Below are 21,487 nucleotides of genomic sequence, written 5' to 3'. Positions count from 1 at the left end.
TGCAGCAAAGTTCATTTCATCATCCAAATGCTGCCATGGGTTTGCACAGATCTGGGTTTAGCCCATGTGCATTTGGTTCAAAGGGCAGCTGTCATTTTTCTAACATTTCATCCAGTCAGTGATAAAATCTGCACTTCTTTCTAAAATGTTTATCCTGTTGCTTGATCAAAATAAGTTTACATTTCAAATAATCATCCCCCAAGGTCTTCCTTGCTTCCCATTTGTCTACTCTAAACTCTCCTTCTCCTCTGTCTGTTGTGGATCACAGTCGTGTACTACATGTAATCCTCCCATTTAATCATGCTCTGATTAAAAGAGGATTAACACATCCCAGCCTTTGTATTTCTGGGTTCTCATGGGTACTTCTTTATATTGATCCAGAATCCAATTATCTTCTACAAATTTACACAGAACCAGTAAAGGGTGTAAGTTACTGCAAGAAAACAACCTTTGTTAAAAATATTGATTTACATTATTCTTACTTCTTTTAGGTCATAATGACCTCCTCTTCTTGATTTTTTATTTATGTTTTCATTCATGTGGTTATCCTGATTTACATAGGGAACATCACTGGATTGTCTCTAAAATATGCCACATGAATGAAGAGATTATATAAATTATTAGTTACATAAAATATTGTGTCATTTATTAAAAAAAAATGTTTATTTTCAAATTTTGAAGATAAAACATGTGATTGCTCTTAATCTCCTTAACTACCACAAACTTTTTCCACTCAGAACTCATTACCATCAGAATTGAAAAATTTAGTAGCCAAAAAAGCAAAAGTCACAGAAATACCACTGATCTCTGTTCTAATTATTTGATCTCTATTCTTCAGCTGTGGGTACTGCATCCTTTCTGTGAATAATAAAAAAAGATCAGTTGGGGATTTTTTTGGGGGGGCTTTGGGAGCAATTGCCTATACCAGACTCTGAGAGACTATCCTGCATTTTATTTTTGTATAATTTATCTTTCACAATAAAAACATCCTAGTGCTGGTACTAATTATTCCATTTCTGAAAGATTTTTTTGCAATAAAAAAGTTAGCAAGTTTATTTTAAGGGTACAAATCTATTTCAGAAACAAAGCGGTTTCTTAAAAAAAAAGAAAGCTATATAACCACCTTAGACTGTCTAAATTAACTCTTTAACTTCCACTGACATTCTACTGAAGCATAATTACAGAGTTCACTGTGCTTTTATTTCCCTAGCTAGCTCTCCATCTTAACCAATGACATCATATGCTTGCTAAAAGATAGTTTTGAATAAAGTTTTCAATTGCATTGCTGGATCCAGTCTATGCATCTCCTTAAAAAAAAAAGACCTTTGTACTTGGTAGACAATTCCACTGACTGTAACTCTAGTGTCATTTTGAGAATAATTCTCATCTTAGCTGAAAAAAAAGCCCCCAAAACAACAGGGTTTTTTTTAACAGAAGGAAGAACAATTTGTTGGATTCAAATCTACAGTCTGTGCACTTCGATCTGGATGGCTGCAAATTGTCCTATCTCAGGTGAAATGGTATTTCGTGAAACAGCCCAGTTGCTATCATGACAAAATGCCCACCTACTTTGTAGTAGAGGCAAAACCCATCATGAACAACCCAGCCCAGTGGAATGTTGCTGAATAAATGATCCAGTGCAAGGCCTGTGGCTTAATACTCACGGCTCTTGAGGAGACTATAGGTTTGGGAGGCTGCCTTTCCCCATGGGTAACGCATGTGCCCAGCCTCTTGGGAAAAACTGAACAACATTTAAAGTACCCAGACTACATCAGGCAATTAAAACCAGAAAAATATAACAAAACAAAAGCCAAGGAGATTAAATCAGTGTTTTAACACTTTCAAAAATGAATGCATCACTTCAAGCCAATCACACCACACAATAATTATTTCTTCCACAGATGGGACCACCATTATATGCAGGGACATGAAAGAATGTCTTCAGATTCCAGAAACCTCTGATTTTAAAGTGGGAAATTTGCCAGAACTAGCAAGCTTATTCAAAATAAAGACATTTTCTCTTGATTAGTAACGCAACTAGAATCAGTAATGATTCTTGTGTTGCTGATTTGCTATTTACTTCATAGCTATGTATTAACACAGTATAAAAACATTTTATTTAGTCCAGAAAGTTAAGAACTGAGTTTGAAAATGTGTTCTCAATAGCTCAGAGTGATGCAAACCTTATTTTGCCTCCTTCCATTGTTCATATTTTGCTTTCTAGATCATCAAGTGAAAAAAACCCAAATGTTACACATTAGAGGGATGGACATAGGCCTGGCTTTGCTACATCAGCAAATTGCCCCCTGCAAAACATGAGGGACCCCTTCACTCCTCCCAGTCCTTTTCCCAGCATTTATAAGCCCAATATGTGCAGGGTAAGCACACACGTCATTTGTCTTTAGGCCAATTTGGAACCAAGACTAGAGACCTCTTCAAATTATGTAGCCATTATTTGTCTTTATATCCCAACATTTTAATTGAATAAACCAATCAGAAATGCAATTTCCATTGATGGGGATTATGAATGAAGAACCATTAAAGCACTTAAAAAAGCAACCATTATTAATGATTTAGTCCTTTGAGATTTCAATTCTTGACTGGAGAGATTTTCCAGAAGTCTTTATTATAATTATGTACATCATCAAACAGCCTTTCCATGCAAACTCCAATCATGAAAATAGAAAAGTTTTGATTCAGCCCACATTTTTTCCATAAAATCACCGTTTTTTTATAGAATACAGTTCCCATTAAATAGTAGTGTGTTGTGAGAGGAGTGTAGAATATAGTTAATATATGCAGTAAGACTGTAGCAAAAAAAAGGAAGGTGTTTTATATATTTTTTAAAAATTTTTGTTATTCTTAAAAAAAATCTCATTTGTCAGAAAGCTAAAAGAAATTTTGATTTTTAGTTTTGCAAAATTAGTTTGACTGCTTACTCTCATGGGTGACTATGACAGAATAAGACACAATCACCGCTGAAAGTAGAGAACACTAGTTGGAATACATCTAATTAAAATCCATTTTAAAAAAATTAAATTCAATATGGAAGGTATTACTTAATTGTTGTGAAAAAGTCTGAATCATTTTAGAAGGGGAACTGCTACAGGATTTTCAACTGCTTTATTTTCTTTCATGGAGGCCCACAAATATGTGAGAACACAGTGACTTTTGGAAAAACTGGATTTTCATTCCCCAGAACACAATGAGACCTAGTTAACAGCATGACACGCCTCTCTGCAGGATTATCCTTTTTTTATTAGGCTTCACAGTGCTGTTATGTAGGACCCATCTCAAAGAGTGAAAAGAGTAGTGTGGTCTCCAGCACCCAACCAACCCTTCATTTCTCACCCAAGTCTGCCAAATAAAGAGGTGGTTACTTTGGTTACTCCACATCAAATGAGCTGAGATCTCCAGCTCACTTCTTAAAGACCAGGGAAGAGTTGCTTTAGTTTAAAATAAGAAGGAAAGTAATGAATATAAAGTTTAGCCCAAGAACCCAAAGACAGAAGAAATTCTCCTTTCAGGAGTTCCTGTTATGACTAATTCCAAAGAAATCTCCTGTCTTATTTGCCTTCTGGAGCACATGCCAAAGCTACGGATTTCACATGTGACCCATCAGCATCTCAAGACAGCATTTGCCCTTGGATGTCTAAATTATTAATAAATCTAATGTTTGTCAGCTTTGTCTCATGGTAATTGCTACTTCATATCTATTTATCTGTTTGTCATAAGAAGGTAATTTCAATCAGAATTCTTAATCCAGAACTGAAAGAATTTTAAAATAATGAATAAAACGAAAGCTTAAAACCAGTTTGTGTAACTAGAGCTAGAATTTATTACTCCTGAGAGAACAAGGATACAAAATACATGTGAAAACTACACAAAGATTTCTACAAAGTAAAAAGTAGAAAGTGGGAAAAGGGAAAGCTACAGCTCAGTGGTTACACAGAAACTTATGGCATGCATTAAAATATTGTAAATTCATGAAGTTTTTTTTAAGTGCAAATGGTTTTTTTTTAACAGTTCTCACTGAAAAATATGCAAATTGATACCTATGTTGTACACTTGACATATTATCAGAAAGACACCAACACAAATCTATGCATATATACATCAATATGTCTGAAGTACATTTTGTGGTTCTGTTATTCATAGGCACTGGTTACAAGTCCGTCTAATACTCAGTTTCAGAAATTAAGTGGTAGCGCTAATAGAACATTTCTCAGATACTACTAGTAAAGGAATTGGCTTTTAAAATGCCAAGAGGATGAAATAATTTGCATTGCCATTTATAAGCATCCAACAACCAAAGAAGTATTTACAAATCATCAACCGTACAGATAAAGAACAGTATCAAATACTCTGTGTAAAAAGATAAATAATTAAAATGTATATTCCCACATCACAAAGAAATGTGATCATACAAATATGGCACCATATGTTTGTGAAACATCAAAAATAAATGTAGCACATAGATACCTCTTCTTATATTTTACATTAAAATGCACAGTACAATGACTGTAAATGTCAATGTCACGACACCCATTGTCTTCAAATTCCTGTTTCTGGTAATAGCAATTATTATTAGAGTCCGTGTTTATAAAGAAATTCCATACTTCAGCCTTGGGCTAATATTGCTCTGTGATATTGCTAGACCATGAAACTTACATCCTAAAAAAGTTACATATTTTCTTTAAAATTATCTTTTAGAAAGCTATTTGATATGTGAATATTCTGGGAGAAAGTGTGATAGATGCAGTCTATTTCTCTGCGTAGCAAAGTATGGGTTAAAAAATAACATTTTTATTTTTGTCACAAATATCAAATTTATTAGTGAAATATATCCTAAGCTGAGGCTTCTCCATTTAAAATTTTAATCATAAACAATACTGCAATTTTCAGTAATTAGGGGTTTTGTTAAAGTACTTAAACTTCCAAACCCTAATCATGAATCTCATTATGAGAAATGGATCAGAAAATCTGGAACACAACAGTGCTATGGAGCTCAAAATGCTGATATCCTGTTTTGTAGTCTGAGGGTGAATGAGATAATTATAGCACGTGGATGTATTTCAGAGGTTTGTCTGCATGTGGCCATTTACGGTTACATGCCAAATCCAAAAAAAAGTACATTGTTAAAGGCAACCAGAAGTATTACAGTTAGAACAGACTAAGGCAACTAAAATCTGTTTTCCTTCTTTTTTTTTGGTTAAAAGAAAAAAAAAATTAAGGTGCAGAGAGAGTTTTCTTTGCTGTTTTAATGGGTGCCAAATACTGATTAACAGTGCCAAGGAAAAGTAGTTTTACACAAAAGGAAAGACTATTAAAATCTAGAAATACCTGAATTGGATCTTTGAAATCCAGATTTTTCCTGATTACCTGCAAAAGGAGTTGGGGGTGGATAGTTGGCTTCCGTGAGTTTACTGATGTCTGACAGTGGCGTTGTTGGTGGCGGTGGCAGCAAAGTGCTGTTAGGGCTACTAATATCTCCTTCAGCCACAAGAGTCAAGTCTGCCACGTTCTCATCATCTACCATCTGAATTCCTTCAGCCTGCAACTCTCTCGACTGCCTTTTCCACACCGAGGCATTGCTCTCCTGTGTGTGCGGAATTGGAGACAACGGAGGACTGAAAGGAGCACTGAAAGTCTTCTGGCTGTGGAGTGCTGCCAAAGCAGACTTATGTTTGTTTTCTGGGTAACCCACTTTCTTTACTGAATTTTCATTAAAGTTTTGCAGGGACTCCTGTTTTCCACTGGGTGATGTGCATCCATCACTGCCATCACTTTTCGAAACTCGCTTGCTGAGGCCTTTAGGAGCTGCGGGTGTGGATGAGGATGGTTCTGGTCCAGTGGGTGGTAAACGAAGAAAGTCAGGAAGAATAAGGTCTTCTTTCCTTAGCAGTCCACGTTGGTCATCTGCTCTGTTACTTTGTGCTTTGGATATGAGTTCAAAAAATTCTATTGGGGAAAAACCCAAAATTGACAAGTTTTTGTCAGAAAGTGCAATGCTATTAAAACGTACATTTTCAGCACATTTATTTTCCATGAAGATCTTCAATTCTTTCAATGCTGCCTTGAAATAAGATCCCATGTTAATTAGGAACTTTTTCAATTGCAGCAATGTTCACTAGCATCACTATAATTAAGACCATCAGCATTGCTATTGTAAGAGTTTTGCAGTTTAGAACAGCTGCAATTCACTGAGCCTTGAACACGTCTTCTATTTTACGCAGTTAATAAATCTGTACACACATGCAGAATTTTTTAATTCTTTATACAAAACAAGGCTCTAGTCTTACAGACAATGGGTGCACATTTTTATATTCTGGATGGGTTTTGCCCATCTTAACTCAAAAATAGCATGCCATTTGAACATTCAAAGATTCAGAATGTTGCAAACTTCCTCGTTATATTGACTTTCTCTCAGAGTAATTATATTTTATCACAGTTTCAATTCAATTCATGGTGTAGTTTTAAACCAGGATGTTATCATCACAGGGTATGATCAGATGATGATTTAAGTAAGCCCATTTTACTTGGAGCTGCAATGAATCAGTAGCTTACAGATAGTCAGTAACCATCAAGGAGCCATTACCAAAAGCAATGGGGCAGCTTTTTAAAGAGTCTTTAACACAATTAGAAATGATTTTCTGATCATGTCCCTAATGATATCCAATGGTTTAATATGTTTCTATAAATAATACTCATAGTAGATCAACACTGTTCTAAAAAGTTTCAAAACTTGGCAACAAGAAACTTATCAATTGTAAGCCAAGAATTATACCACTCCTCAAAAAAGAAGCATTGCAACAATAAACAAACTCTTTGGTACAAAACATAGACATATAAAAATATGTAATTCTTAATATAGGGTCTCTGCATGTCCTAATTTTTCAAGAAGAAAGCACTTTAACTACAGAATATTAAAAGATGCTTAAAAAGGCCATCTCCAACAGATTAAATAAAATCAACAGTTCCAACCCAGCTTATAAATACTGTTTGAAGCAAAAGCCATTAAGGAATAAAGCAACAGAACATTGGTATCAGTTTTAACTTAGCATAATATGAAGTCGTACACTTGCACTTGTAGGACCTTATTCCTAAATCCTCTACTCATACTTGGCAGGCTTTGCAATGAATTCATAAAAATGACTTTTTAACATGCTTTTTCAAATGCTGTAAAATCTGAACGTAGCCAAGATGGAAGCTTCAAAATGCTTCTTATTGCCAAAGTTTTGCAAAATGGCAGTAGGCATATTAAAACATGCAACATTTCTAAGATGTGTCATACAAAAATGTTTCTGAAATTTCAAAGTTCATAGAACAGTTGTTTGTTTTTGCATTAAAAAACAGTCTACAACATTTGGTATGCATTTTCCAAACTTTGACAAATATCACAAAACTCAAAATAAAATGTGAAAGCCTCGAATTCTGAAGTTTTCAAATTATGTTAATGTTTTACTCAGTCCTAGGAAAAGAAATGAAAGTATTAAAATGTGGAAAATAAGTTAACAAAAGTGTAAGCAACAGAAAATAATTTAAAATGCACTAATATTTTGTAAGAACACTTATATGAAAAAACATATTTTGCAGTAGAAGTTTTAGCCATAGCATTTTTTTTTCCAGTTCTAGTCAGTGGACATTTATTCACAGATGAACATTCAAAGGTAAATATTAATTTGCTGTATAAATGTGCATAACCAAGTTTTGGATATGCATACTGGGTAACTTCAGCAGTAAATTTTAATCTGTGGGTCAAATATGTCCCTTGAGGTTTGTTTTTTTTCCTACAGGGAGGAGCGTGTAGGGCTGACAGACAGGTAATCACTTCAGTTCATGTCCTAGGGCATGGGGTGGTATGCCAAAATTTCTAGTGCTACATAATTTCTATTTCTCTTTTGCCCATGGACATCTTTCTATAAGAAAGCAAATTCTCTCGTGAGATTTTTTTCCGACAATATCACCAGAACTACTAAGATGTAAAGAAGGTAAAAATAGGACTCAGGAAATGCAAGATTACCGATAACTTCTGTGCCAATTTCTACTTCTAAACACCTTTTGCTGAATGCAAGTTTTTCTGTTGCCCATCACATCTCCTCCACAGTCAGACTGGCCTGACCTGGCTGTTACAGAGTTCAGCAGAAAACTTACAAAAATTCTTACCTGAGTACATTTGGGTCTACACTACTGTGCAGTGCCTGTCGAACACTTATATAGAGGTGAACAGAAAGCCAAGCTTCTACACAGCTTACAGAGAGTATCAAATGGGATGTTCAACTGCAGTGGAGTAACTAATCCCTTTTTATTTTACAGGAATTAGTTACCCCTCACTTTTGAAAATCCCACTGGACACCTACATCGATGTTTAGGTGTTCTTAAAATTTTACCTTCAACTTATGAAAACTTGACAATTCAAACACAGCAAACAAAAATATAATGGTCATGACTATGATTTTCACAACACAGCATTAAACACATGGTACCTACACAGACACAAAATTTTTCTAAGACTACTAATGTTAATATGTAAGCTATAAAGGTCACATACCCTCTGCTTCATCCAAATTTATTTTCTGACTTTTTTTTTTCCCAATCTTTGCAATAGAGTCTTCTCTCTTTGACAGCCGGACTTCCCTAGCATTTTTTCCATTTTCGCCTTTCATTTTGATAGAATTAGACTTTCCTAGAGTTCTTCCCTCTCCCTGCATTAGAAGGAAAGTTAAGGTACTACTTACATTCAGGCTCTATCATTGTATACATAATATGGCCTAAAAGAATGAGCAAAGTTATTTTGGAAACACATTTCTCTAACACCAAAACAAATGCTTTAGTTTAGTCTTGATTATGGCAAAGAACATTTGCCATAGCAGTTCCCAAAAATGTAGAAATAAATATAATATTGTTTACTCTGAAGAATTCACATGACAGAAATGGCCTTTGAACTACAGAGTAGTTCAATTATTTTCAAACATAGATAAGCCAATGAGACACGAAACAGCCAACACAACACGGTGAAGAGCTAACTGATTCATCATGAAGACAAAGTTCTTCACAAATAAATGCTGTTGACAGTGGAAAACTATCAGACAGATAACAGCTATATTCAATCTAGTTACATAACTTGGCCGATTCAAAATCATGTGAATGCAGCCTTTGATACAGAATTCTAGAAGGAAACAGAAGATGATCTAATGGAGAAAAATCGTTGCAGAAGACTTACAGTAGATCCTTGACTTCTTGAAGAAGATACAGTTGCATTCTGTTTTACTAATACGCCTCTTTGTTTCTCTGTAAACATTGAACATAAATATACCTTCTGTAACTACCAATTTATAATTCCCCAAAGAAGCAAGACTTGAGGGACAATGATGGACACAAGAGATTTTCGTTTTAAAATTGCTCCAGCACGTACTCAGAAAGTAAAGACTGAGCACAGTTGATAACCCTGATACTTTTCAGTAAAAAACCTACCAGAATCTGCCTCCCATCTTCAGATTTTCCTCACACTGGCATTATTTTTAAAGTCAAAAGGTGCTGAAGTCTGACTACCATACTAAATTTTCAGTTGCTTTAGATCAAATAATCGTAAAAATCTGTTAATTCAGTTTGCATCTCTCAACATTATAATTTTAAAAAGAAAATCAGCAGAAAAGACCATTGAAAGGCCATGTTGAATCTTTTCCATCCTGTTTCACACATCAATAATTTTGTAGACACTGCTGTATCATCCTTGCCATCTTCCAAGTAACCAAAAGCCTCCATCAAATTAAATCTGCCTACAGCAAATTTAGTAACACAGAATCAGAGCCCTCTTCCACTGGTACATTGCCACAGAACCACTGCCAGAACGATCCTCTATGATTTAGGCTTTTACAGATGCTGGCAGCACACTGGATTTAGGCTTTACTTGTAATCCTTAAACTAATTATGTGTGAAAGTATTTAGATTGAAACCATTTTTCAAAAGAACAATTGGTTCTGTTGGTTAGGAAAATGACAAATCTGATTCTCCTCAATAAATACCTCCATGTTTATAATCCCAGCTCTTCCTCAAAGAGGATCTCTGCTCTAAGTCTATTTAATTCAACCATATCTAATTAGGTTTTTGAAAATTAGTATCCAATAAATCTAAAAAGGTCTCCTAATGAAACCAAACCTTTACTCATAAGGCTGCTTACACTAATCTAGAGTGTTAATTGTGCCTGTTTAGCTGATAAATTTTTATTTTTCCAATTATGTTGCCTAGGGTCATGAGTTTTTATCCTTTTTGGTATTATTTTCAGAAATCATCACTTAAAACTGGAGAAGTAGGCTCTGATAGTTTCTCATGCTTATGAAGGTTATAATGATAGCAGCACATACAGCTGCTGTACAAACTGCATCTGCTTTCCTTAAACAGAATGTTCCTAACTGAATAATTGCCAAATGCACAGAAGATATTTGGCACTTGATTCTCATTATTATTACTGGGTGCTATGTTCCTAAGTTTGTGTGCGGATCTGTGGCTCCGTGCAAACAAAAAATTCAAATATTACTACTGCAAAATTTCTTACAGCAACAGTAAAAGTACCTGCTATCACAGATTAAATTCATCTTCCATCTTCAGAAACTGCACTGCTTTTTAGTTATAAAGAATATATGTCACATGTGATATATCTAAATTTAATCACATTTACCTCACCTTCACAGCAACAGGAAAAACTAGCCATAGTCAGGGTTTGTAAAACTGATTTGGAACCACAAACAAAAACTTTTATACAAACTTACCTCTACCCTTTGATGGTTCTTTTTCATCTAGAACAACCCGCTGACCATCCAGATTAGATATAGGGACACCAAGATCAAGGGGTTCCTGCTCACCACTCTAAAGTCGGATCACAGTTTGTATGTAATAGAGAAAAAGCTGTTTTCAGAACAAATTTATGCAGTCTGACATTTTTGAAAGAAAACAAGCAAAGCATTTTTATGCTTCAGAGTAGCTTCAATCCATCCTTCTACTGTTCTAAAAATGTTTATCCCAGTGGTGTAAAACTACCTTGATTTCAATGAGTGTAACCTTATTCTGTGAAACAAATGGTATTTGGGAAAAAAAGATACATGGAGAAAAAAAATCATCCCATTTTTAAGTGTGCTCAAATACTCTAGCACCATTAGTGTGTATGTTCAGCAAGTAATGGTTTTCAGAGGACACTTCAGATTATTTTTTATTCTAAATTGATTGTATTTCATTAAATGAAGTTACTTTTATACCAACATGCTTTTCACTTATCTTAAAAACTTGGACTGGTTTAGCTAAGACAGCATACATAGTAGAAATACCACAAAATTAACTTTACATTCCTAGGTATTCCAGCACAATAGAAGGGAGAACATGCTAGCCAAGAGTCCAGTAGCAGAGAAGTTGAATCAGTCTGCTTTAACAAAATATTTCTGCAAGGGGATTTGTAGCAACTTTCATGATTCCCAGGACAATGGAACAAAAGCTTTAATCCAAGCAACTTTCCCTGGCTAATACTGGGAGTTGAGCTCTGGAAGAAGCAAAGTTCAGGCCTGCTTATTTTGGATGTTGGATTTATTCTGAAGAGAATATAAAACAGATGTAGACTAAATATTTGAGGTAACTACTACTAAGCATAATGGTTATAATTACAATGCATTTTATCTCAAAACGTAGCTGTAGATATTTAAATGCCTAATTCTCAGGAGAGGAATCATTCCAGGGGCTATCATATGATCTTCTCCAGAAAGAAAATATTGCTGCTTGAATTACATCAAAGAATACTTACTAGTCTTGCCACAAGTTCATTAAGATTTAAACCATATTTTGCAACAACAGGCCTTAAGACCTCTGTTACTGGTTTGGTGGGTTTCGCCTTCAGACCAACTGACCGGTTGATAGGAACAAGATCCAGCCTGAAACACAGCAATTGTAACATCAAGTGTGAAATATTCCAGTACATAAAGTGAACAGAAACATGTCAAATCCAATCTACAACATAGTTATACCAATTTACAGCTAGTAACTAGTTGGAACTGCAGTAGCATGAATGTATGCTGAACTGAAGCGACAAAGAATTCATTCTTTTATATTTCTTTATTATTATACTTAATTTATTATTACTTATCTTTAACACAGATAAAAATTGTACTGTTTCACTTGCCAGAGCTGAGTGAAGGCCTGAGCCAGTCTATTTCAGACCAAGGAAATGCATTCCACAGCACTTCCATATCTACAGGGAGATTTCTCTGACCAGTTTGGTCCAGGAGTCCTTCCAGAGTGACTCCATACCTGAGCTATAGACTTGGATGCAAGAAAAATATTTCCTCTCATTTCCACAAGACAGACTCATAACTTGTTATGCAATTACACGAGATGGATTTAGACAAGTATTTTCATTTTTAAGCAGACTAACAAACACAGTGGAATTCCAGATGATGCTACTTCTTTAGGGTTGGTGCCACCATATGATGAAATATTGGTATAAGAGAAACTTATATACCAAATCTGAAAAAAGAATTGACTTAGAATTTACAGGCTAAAGACAGCTCTTTTCAGAGCCTATTTTACAATTTTGCATTATTAAAACAGTAAAAGAATAATGAAATACAAAATTTAAAAATTAAAATTAAACCCAAACAACTTTCATTAGCATCTATTTCCCTGCACAGAGCTGTGCCTAGCTTTGATTTGGTTTTGGCTTTTTTTTTTTTAATGCTCTTCATCTATGCCCTGAATCCTCCACAAGCCTCAATTGATTGTAATGGTACGATAGTATGAAATCAAGGACAAGCTTATTACTAACAAAACAATCAGAAAAAATGTGCAGAATAATGTACATACGTACAGAATGTACAAATGTACAGAAAAATGTACAGAAAAAAATGTACCAAAATAACTGAAATTTTGTCTTTCGTATTTTCTTTCAATTCAACAGTTACTAAACTGAAATGATCCATTTTAATCATTAGCTGGTAATTGATACAAAAGTGGCAAACACTGAGGTAACTAAGTATACCCACATAGTATTTCTCCTTTGTCTGAAAATGTTCCAAATATTTGACTATATTTGCTTACATAGTATCTATCCAGAGAATGGAATAATGTAGAACATTTCTACATTTTAATTAACATACAAATAACATATGGTACTGCCTACTTAAAGCTCCTTTTTAACTTGGAGACTCAACAAGCTCACACCTAATAAAAGACTGCTCAATCTCAATCTAAAAATTGAATATGCCATGCAGTATTTATTAACCTGAAGTACCTTTAAATAGAAACTAGCCCAGCTTCCTAAGGAAAAGTAATATAGAGCCAAAATAAGGAATGCCTGACAAAATAAACTTCATTCACTTCAAAAGTCCAGGACAGTAATGTAATACATTTTATTTCAATAATTTTGCCTGAAATAATTATTTCAGGAGTTTTCATAGCATTAGTTTGGATTCATTTTGGAAAAAAATACAAATGTTATTTTGAAAAAAACACACGCTATCAAAGATATTACATGAAACTAAATGTTATATATATCCATTATACTGTATCCATACTTAATAATTTAGTAGACTTGTTTAAGATTCATGGTTCATGAGAGGAATTTTCTTTATACATTTAGTCTTGCTGTATTTTTCCTGGTGGGCATATACATACAGATAGAACTGAATGGGAACATGTCATCAATAAATATATACATTTAATTTTAAGACTAGCAGACTCCTAACTCAATTTCCACATCTTTCTTGTGCTACTCCAACCTACTAAACATGTCTCTTTCTGATGTGGAAGGTCCCTCTGGACTCACAGATCTGTCCAATGTTTTCAGAGCTGCCTCAAGTTGAGCATTTTGACATCACAATAATATTTAAATATATAAATAATTTTAAATTATTTATTTAAATAATATTTAAATATTTAAATTATTATCACAATAATATTTAAATGCTAAACCCTGGCATCAAAATCCCACTTGTATCCTAAGAGCACTCCAGAAAGCCCACTCCTGCAGCTGCACAGCCTCCTGTTTCACTGCACAGGGAACTGGCAACATACCCTTTACTGTACTTACAAAAAGGAAAATGGGAAACAGGGTGGGAAAGGCCAGAGGAAGACATTTCTTTTGACTCTTACCGAAATAAAGTGCGTTTTTCTAAGCGCAGGTCCCGAGACTCCAAGATACTGCTGTCCTGATGCAATACCAGGGGCTGCAGAACACATCAGGGATAAAAGAAGAGAGAGCAAATTAGTTTTAAACTATGCAAAAAAAGAGCAGCTGTGTTGTTAAATTGTTTTAAGGTAACTCAGAATATTATTAATATAGGCTGCACTCATTCCAGTGACTGCTCCTTTGCAATATGGAACATGATTAAAGCGTGTTTTCTTTTGGCTAGGTGTGAAACAATGACCAAAATTCAATTTCCACTGGAGTCAGCAGGTATTCAGGAACTTGGTTTTTAAAACAAACCTAGATTCTTCAACTTATATAAATAACACAGAATAATGCATTAGAAAATACAGCCAGCTAACAGTCTTTGAAAGCTTTAAAAGCAAAAGCCCATAACTATGAACGTTCCTTGATTTTTGTCATCGTAATCATCTAGACAGACCAAAAGCATGAATTTAAGAGAATAAATACTTCATGTCCACAACTTCTCTTTGCTTCTCTTTGAATTGAAGAATACTTCTGTTGGACTATGAGCCGTCACACACACACTGCACCATCCACACAGATTGCTGTCTTGGAAATTTTCCTCAATATTAAAACCTGTACCTCATTTCTACATTAATGCATCTCATTTGTCTTTGAGCAACTGAATGTCACTATGTTTTTGGGCTTTAATGCAGTAGCATCTACTACCAGACATTCGTTTTCTTTGTGGATAATTCAATTCTCCTTCAATTAACCAGCACTGCCAATGTAAAGCTATGGGCAGAACCAAGAGATATGCATCAGTATGGAGAGAACAGAATCCCTTATTTGTAAAACGGAGAGGAAAATGCTTCCAAAAAAGCCCAGGAATAGACAGTACCTTATCACCTCCAACTAGGAACAGGTCCACTGCAGCTATGTTGATGCCATGCTTCTCACAGACCCCAGAGAGCACCTCCTTGATGGAGAACCCTGATTTCACAGCCATTTTGCTCGATGAGCCATCCGGAAGGTTTACACAGCAGTACTTGGGGGATTTGTCTTTATCTGGCACAAATGCAGGCAATCTTGAGGTTTCAGACTTGAAGGGAAAAAGAAAGGTCAGTGCCCAATGGGAAAATTAGGATTAGGTATAAACTTTTAGAGCCCACATAGATCGAACCAAGCTAAGAACCATAGTTTCTACCATGCTCTAGAAATCCTTCTAATTATCACAAATATCAGATAAATTTAAATCCTGGGGGAAAAAAATTTAACTAAAGATCATAAATCTAAATTAATTTCAAGAACAGATGAAATTTTACACAGCAAGTGTATAAAACAGTTACAAGATTTACTAAAGAACTCCTAAGTAAAAACTATAAAAGCAAATTAAATCTCATTAAGCATCCAAATAGTTAAATGTCTGTGCTCAATAATGTCCTGCTGATATAAAAATTACCATTGGCACCCTATGAATCAACATTTAAGTGAAGAGGAATGCCTTTAAACATCAGGTTCCTCAATCTTTCCTCTCAAAATTTCCTCTTCTTTCAACATATTATGAATTCTATGCACAAATATACCACAGAGAAATTAAAATTTTAAAAATATTTGCTTCATGATCATTAATTGTTTTTATTAAAGGTAATTAGAACTACAATGCTATGGGTTAGGCACTAACCTTTATTCTAGAGTAACAGTAGAATAGTAACACTACAATTAAATATCAAAAGTATCTTTGAAAATTTAACAAAAAGCTCACTTAGAACTTGAAAGGACACTAAAAAATACTGGTTTTGACAGCCTTTTAGGGTACTCATCATGCTTTTTCTCTTTTTTTAACTTGGTGCTTCTCATTCAAATCACAGCAACTTTCTGACTTAAATCAGGTGGGAGTGGGAGAGAAATGAGGGGTTGTTGCTTTAGGAAGCCTTTGCATTTTCTATTTTTTAAGACAAGACTTTTCTGCAACAGAAATAAACATGACTTCACCATGCTTGTTTCCCTGATAAATATTTTTAGCATAGATAAAATTACTCAGTTATTAGTTAATGGTTAATTATACAGAATCTAGTCTATCAGAGGGACATCAAAAGCACAAAAAAACTTTAAAATTTCCTTTTTTTAGTCTTTCTCCATATCAACATAGATAAATAAAGTATTACATCTAAGTTTTCTTAATACTGTTTTAATTTTGCACCTCATTAGTTTTATACTGTGAAGGCAGAATTTGATGGTTAGAAATCAGTGCCTTCACTTGGTAATTTCTTAGCATGACAAAGTCTTCACAACAAACTTCTCAGGATTTTAGGACCAAGTTAAGTCATAATGACAAAAACACACAATTTTAAAAGAAACAGACAGAGAAGAAGCACAACAGACACCGGCACAACAAAAATAAACCTAATGCAACTTGCATCCCCCTTACTGCATAGGCCAAGAAGAGGAAAAGCTTTAACTTGTGGTTGTTTAAAACCAATTCTCATCCTTGCAGGTAGAACAAACTGTTTTTAGAGAGCTACAGTCTTTAAAAGGGAAGTTTTATTTTGCAGTTCACTGGTGCCTGATGTTAAGACAGACAAGATGCAAAGTATATCCAAGGACAGCATAAGAAGTAATTTATGAATACAACCTCTACTGCATTTCTAACACTCTGAAATTGCCTAATATTACATCTTGCGCTGCAGCTGCATCCCTTGAAAACCCTTTCCCAAGGCATTACAACAAACAAGCTACATCACACTACTGTAAATCAGTAATTCTCTGTTTCATGAGCTCCCCCACTGGCCCATCAGTAAGAGGCAGCCATTACCAAGTCCAGACTAGCAGTGGATGACATGGAGCCTTGTGATTCCCGTCTGTACGTCAATCCATTGGACTGAAAAGAATCTGTTTGTGCAAAGAGTCAGCAATCAGTAAAGAGGCTTATTTCATTATTTATTCTAATACAGACAACTATTTCAAATATTAGCTTGTTGGGTCACAAATTTTTCTTTTTTCATCCAAAGGAAAGAAACCACCAAATCTTCGCACTGTGCACAGAAGCATGGAAACCAGAGCAACTTTTGGTCAAATGCTTCTTGGTTATGTAATCTCCAAATAAACCCATTTGTTTTATATTTTAAAAAAATAAAAATATTTTTAAAAAAATATTAGTTTTGCTAACTAGATTTAACAAGATTTCAATATTTCATCTTAAAAAATTATTCTACCTCTTCAGGTATTCTCAAGGGAGATAAATATTTTTAAAGTGCAATTATGGTGTTAGAACACTAAAATCTAAGACAATTACTAGTCACTTTCAGAAGGTAATGTCCATGATCACAGCAAATGCCTCTGATGTCTTTTCACATATGAATATACTAAGAACACCCAAATTATCCATATGATCAAAGGTATCTTGTGGGTCTGGGCATTAACCCGAAGCAAAAACTACATTATCAAATATGGACCAAATTTGGTGCTTTGCTGGAATTTTTTCATCATTTTCAACTCTGCAGAATAATTTACTGCAGAACTTTCATCTTCACTAGAGGCTACATACAGGTGCTTTCATAAGGGAACTCTTCCTTAAACTCTCAAACACAATTAAGTAACAAAACAGCAGGTTACAAGGGCTTTCACACCTCTGACTCTCTTTTTTCATTTTAGTCAGGGAAGGTGAAAACAGATGGTGACTGTTCAAAAGTGAACATACCTGTGTGTTACTGATGAAAGAAAGAAAAGTAGGATAACGCAGATGGGGGAATTTTTAAATAGCTGTAACTATAGCACTGTTTGCTGTACTGCTCCTGGACTTTTCTGTAAAGATTTGAAATTATCTTTCCATAAAAATAGCAGCTCTCTGCTTGAAAAAGCAATTACCAGCACACAGAAAGGCAGAATGTTCCAAAACGTTAAAAAAAGTCTTGTGGAAGTCAGTAAACACAAATTTAAATATTGTCATATTTTTATCTATTTACTTGTGCATCTTCCACAAAACTGCAGCAGTACTAATCACACCATGACCTTCTGACTTGACAGCTCCTTTCCTCTGTCACTCCCAAGAATGCACTTAGATAGCAACTAATCATGGTGAGATTAGTCATAGCTATTGCTGAAACAACCTTGAAACAAAGTGGAATGTGATACTCACCGTTTGGATAATCACCATTTTCTCTTCTCTTCTGTGATTTTCCCAAACTCTTACTTCTTGACCATGAGAAGAATGTTCCCCTCTTTTTCTTCTCAGTGTCCTCCTCTCCTGACTCTTCATTTAAAGATCTTCCTGACTTTGACTTGCCACTTAGCTATCATCAAAACACAATTAAATCACTGGTTGGATCACAGGTGTGAGTATATTGTCTAAAATAAACCTTCCCACACTTCTTCCTAAAACAAGAGTGCCATGGCCAGGTTAGCTGCCTTCTTTACCCCACACACAAGTGTCTGTGCCAGCATCCCTCTCAGCAGCAATCAAAAAAAACCTAAAAAAGCCTCAGCAGTGGCAACAAAAAGAAATACAGAGATGGAAATGTGCTGCTTGGTAGGGAGTACAAAACAGTAGCTGGAAACGAGCCATGGAGAGCTCCAGCAAATATGAAAGAACTGTCCCCAACTCACCAGTAATGCCTAAGTTAATGTGGAAAGGCCATTTGCCTTCCTTTTAAAACACTGAATTTCACTTTGGTATTTTTCCTAGGCTAGGCTTGAACACGAACAGCTTTCAAAGACAATGACAAAGTACTGTTTAACATTTACAAGTATAATCAAGTATTTATTAGAGTTGAAGAATACAAATGTCAGGAATGTTTGATATTAAACTAAACTTGCTTTTAACAAGCTAGTATTCTTGTTAGATTATTAGAATATTCCTTGAAATGCTACTTTTTAAAGGTTCCTAGTCATAAGAATACATAATGGCAGATGGGGTAATCTGTAGTGATTGACATGAAAAATGAGAAGTTATAATTTACCCATGCAGTTATGTAATGCTATGGAGGTATTATCTACAGGAAGAAAAAACCAACCCTAAATAATGTCAAGGGATCAGTCAGTAAGACTACTGGTCTAATTTTTAAGCAACTGTACTTATTTAACACAGAATTATCTTAGTTTAGTAGGAGGTAAGAAAATTAAAACTACCCTCTGCCAAAATTAGTTCATTTAGGTTAAGCCTTCTCCAAAACTTCTGATAAAATGTCTCCTCTCAGCAAAGGTTAAATTATCACATCTTAATTCCCAAATTCAACCAAAATAAGCTTCTGAACAGGTGCAATAACAAAATAACCTTTTTTATTTGCACACATATAGTTAAATAATAATGAAGATTTTAAATTATATTCATCAATTCAATGTCTAGAAAACTGATTAAAAGGCAAGGATAAAAAATTAGGTACATTCCTGAGTACATAAAATTTTGCAATTGTATTTGCCAGCATCTCTAATACATTTGAATTTTATTTTATGTCTTCTCTTTGCTTTGCTAAAGAACTTGAAAAACATTATTTAAAAACACAGTTTTGTGATAACAACAATGCAAAAGTCACCTTTTTTGGTGTTGACATGTTGGACTTCTCTGAACTGACGCTGTGTTTAGAAGTGGGGCTGCTGGGAACACGCTGAGGATCAGGAAGAGGACGTCCTTCCACTTCAGCTAAGATGCATTCTTGGTAAAGGGGGGATTTGAGGAAACGAGTATAGCTATCAAACTTCATCAAGTTAAATATCTGAAATTAAACCACAATGGATAATAGGTACATACATTCCAGTAACACATCAAGAAAATGAAGCTACTTTGCAACAGGAAACTCCCATAAAATTTAGGACATCAGGCTGTAAACAGCATAGGTATGACATTGGTTAGACCTGGCTAAATACACTGCACCCATTTTAAAGTGAAATTTAATTTGATCTCTTCCTTTACTACAGGTTCAGAAAAAAGTTATGATTTGTGCAAACTGCAAGCTGAAATGCTGTAGAGTCTTGACAACACCATCTTCTTTTACTGTGTTGATTCCATTCTGTGTGGAGCATGCAGCAAGCTGGCCATTCAAAACATTTTAAAGGTTATTACACTAGCACTGTATGTGACAGCATTAAGTTATACAAGTGTGTTTTAAGGTAGCTGTGAACAAGAAAAGTTTATGTTCTAAAACACACAAGTATGATATAATCACAATATGCAATAATACACAATGATGCAAGACACACAAAGTTAATTGCTGATGTGAGGAGAAGCTGGGAGTCCTTTACAGAATATATAATGTTCCCAGAGTCACAGAATCATTTAGGCTGGAAAAGACCTCTAAGATCATCACATCATTAACCCAGACTTGACAAGTGCTAACAGTAAACCGCAGTCATGTGCCCAATGATAAGGAAAAAACCCATCAGTATCTCTGGACAATTCAATAATCAAGGTGCTGTAGATCTTGAAAGAGAACAGTTTACATTCAATGACCAACATTTATCTTTAACCACAGAGGAAGAAAGCAGCTCTAGACCAGGCCAGGAACAAATATCTGAGGCTGATTTAACCAAAGCTAAATTTATCAAATTGAAAAAGAGCTTTTTCTTAAATGATAAATTATGTTTAAATTTTCATTCCATTTTTGCAAACCTGCTGTTTTAAGTGAATCCATACTTTTAGCCCAATATCTTCTCCCATGTATCAGATGATCTGAAAAAACAGTGTGAATGGCTACTTCTTTGGACACGACAAATTCCCCACAAGCAAAGGAAAGTAGGCACCAGCCAGCAGGTTATGGCATTCCCAAGAGTATAAAGGAAAGTGCATCACTAAGAGAGAGTGGCCCATTTGCAGATGGAAAGCATGCTTCAGAGTGTGCAGGCACACCCTTCTCAACAGGCTTTAACCCAAAACTTATCTTGCAAACAGCAAGACAGAGCAGAGAGAACTTGATCCTGCAGAGTCACAGAAACCTAACCCAAACTGAATGCCAACTTCCATGTTTTTGACTTTCGCCTCTGTATATTCCTATTCCTGCTCAGGTGCTGCCTTTTAATGCACTGTTTTCCACATGGTAAGCTACAGAAAACTACTTCTGTATATGCTAGCTTTGACAGTCTGCAAATTAAACATACTTAACACAGCAAAAAAATTACAACCTTTTAACTTTGCTGGACAGAGTCATGAGAAGGTAAATCATTTACATTGAGCTGATTATCATCTGCCCCATGTTTCTAGCCCTCACTACATCCATGATTTCCTATATTTAGAATTAATATCATATTTATATATATTAATGATTTCTGCTTATTGGGAAAGGGCTAGCAGATGCTAGTTGAAATTTTTTGAAATTTGCAGATAAACAAGAGTAAAAAAACTTACATCCATTATGAACTCTTCATGAA

General features: G+C 34.9%; 1 protein-coding gene across 10 annotated transcripts in view; it reads right to left on the bottom strand.

Annotated features, from left to right (window-relative positions):
* The window catches only part of RGS12 (regulator of G protein signaling 12), an 85,284-nt gene that overhangs the window by 7,086 nt on the left and 56,711 nt on the right, over positions 1 to 21,487 (bottom strand). For 6 of the 10 annotated variants that reach the window (XM_038135161.1, XM_038135162.1, XM_038135163.1 and 3 more), the window contains 10 exons: positions 19,660 to 19,839; positions 18,267 to 18,420; positions 16,944 to 17,020; positions 15,030 to 15,230; positions 14,131 to 14,204; positions 11,789 to 11,915; positions 10,770 to 10,866; positions 9,224 to 9,291; positions 8,552 to 8,705; positions 654 to 5,961 (listed from right to left, as the gene is read on the bottom strand). In XM_038135161.1, coding sequence (XP_037991089.1) covers positions 5,327 to 5,961; positions 8,552 to 8,705; positions 9,224 to 9,291; positions 10,770 to 10,866; positions 11,789 to 11,915; positions 14,131 to 14,204; positions 15,030 to 15,230; positions 16,944 to 17,020; positions 18,267 to 18,420; positions 19,660 to 19,839 — 1,767 coding nt within the window. In that variant the 3' untranslated portion in view covers positions 654 to 5,326. Of the gene's footprint in view, positions 1 to 653; positions 7,472 to 8,551; positions 8,706 to 9,223; positions 9,292 to 10,769; positions 10,867 to 11,788; positions 11,916 to 14,130; positions 14,205 to 15,029; positions 15,231 to 16,943; positions 17,021 to 18,266; positions 18,421 to 19,659; positions 19,840 to 21,487 lie in introns of those variants that run through there. The other 4 variants (XM_038135171.1, XM_038135164.1, XM_038135167.1 and 1 more) reach the window with 4 other exon arrangements.

Source organism: Motacilla alba, chromosome 4, assembly GCF_015832195.1.
Source record: "Motacilla alba alba isolate MOTALB_02 chromosome 4, Motacilla_alba_V1.0_pri, whole genome shotgun sequence".
Taxonomy (NCBI): domain Eukaryota; kingdom Metazoa; phylum Chordata; class Aves; order Passeriformes; family Motacillidae; genus Motacilla; species Motacilla alba.
Note: the sequence above shows the minus strand (reverse complement) of the source record. Positions and strands in the feature narration are given on the sequence as shown.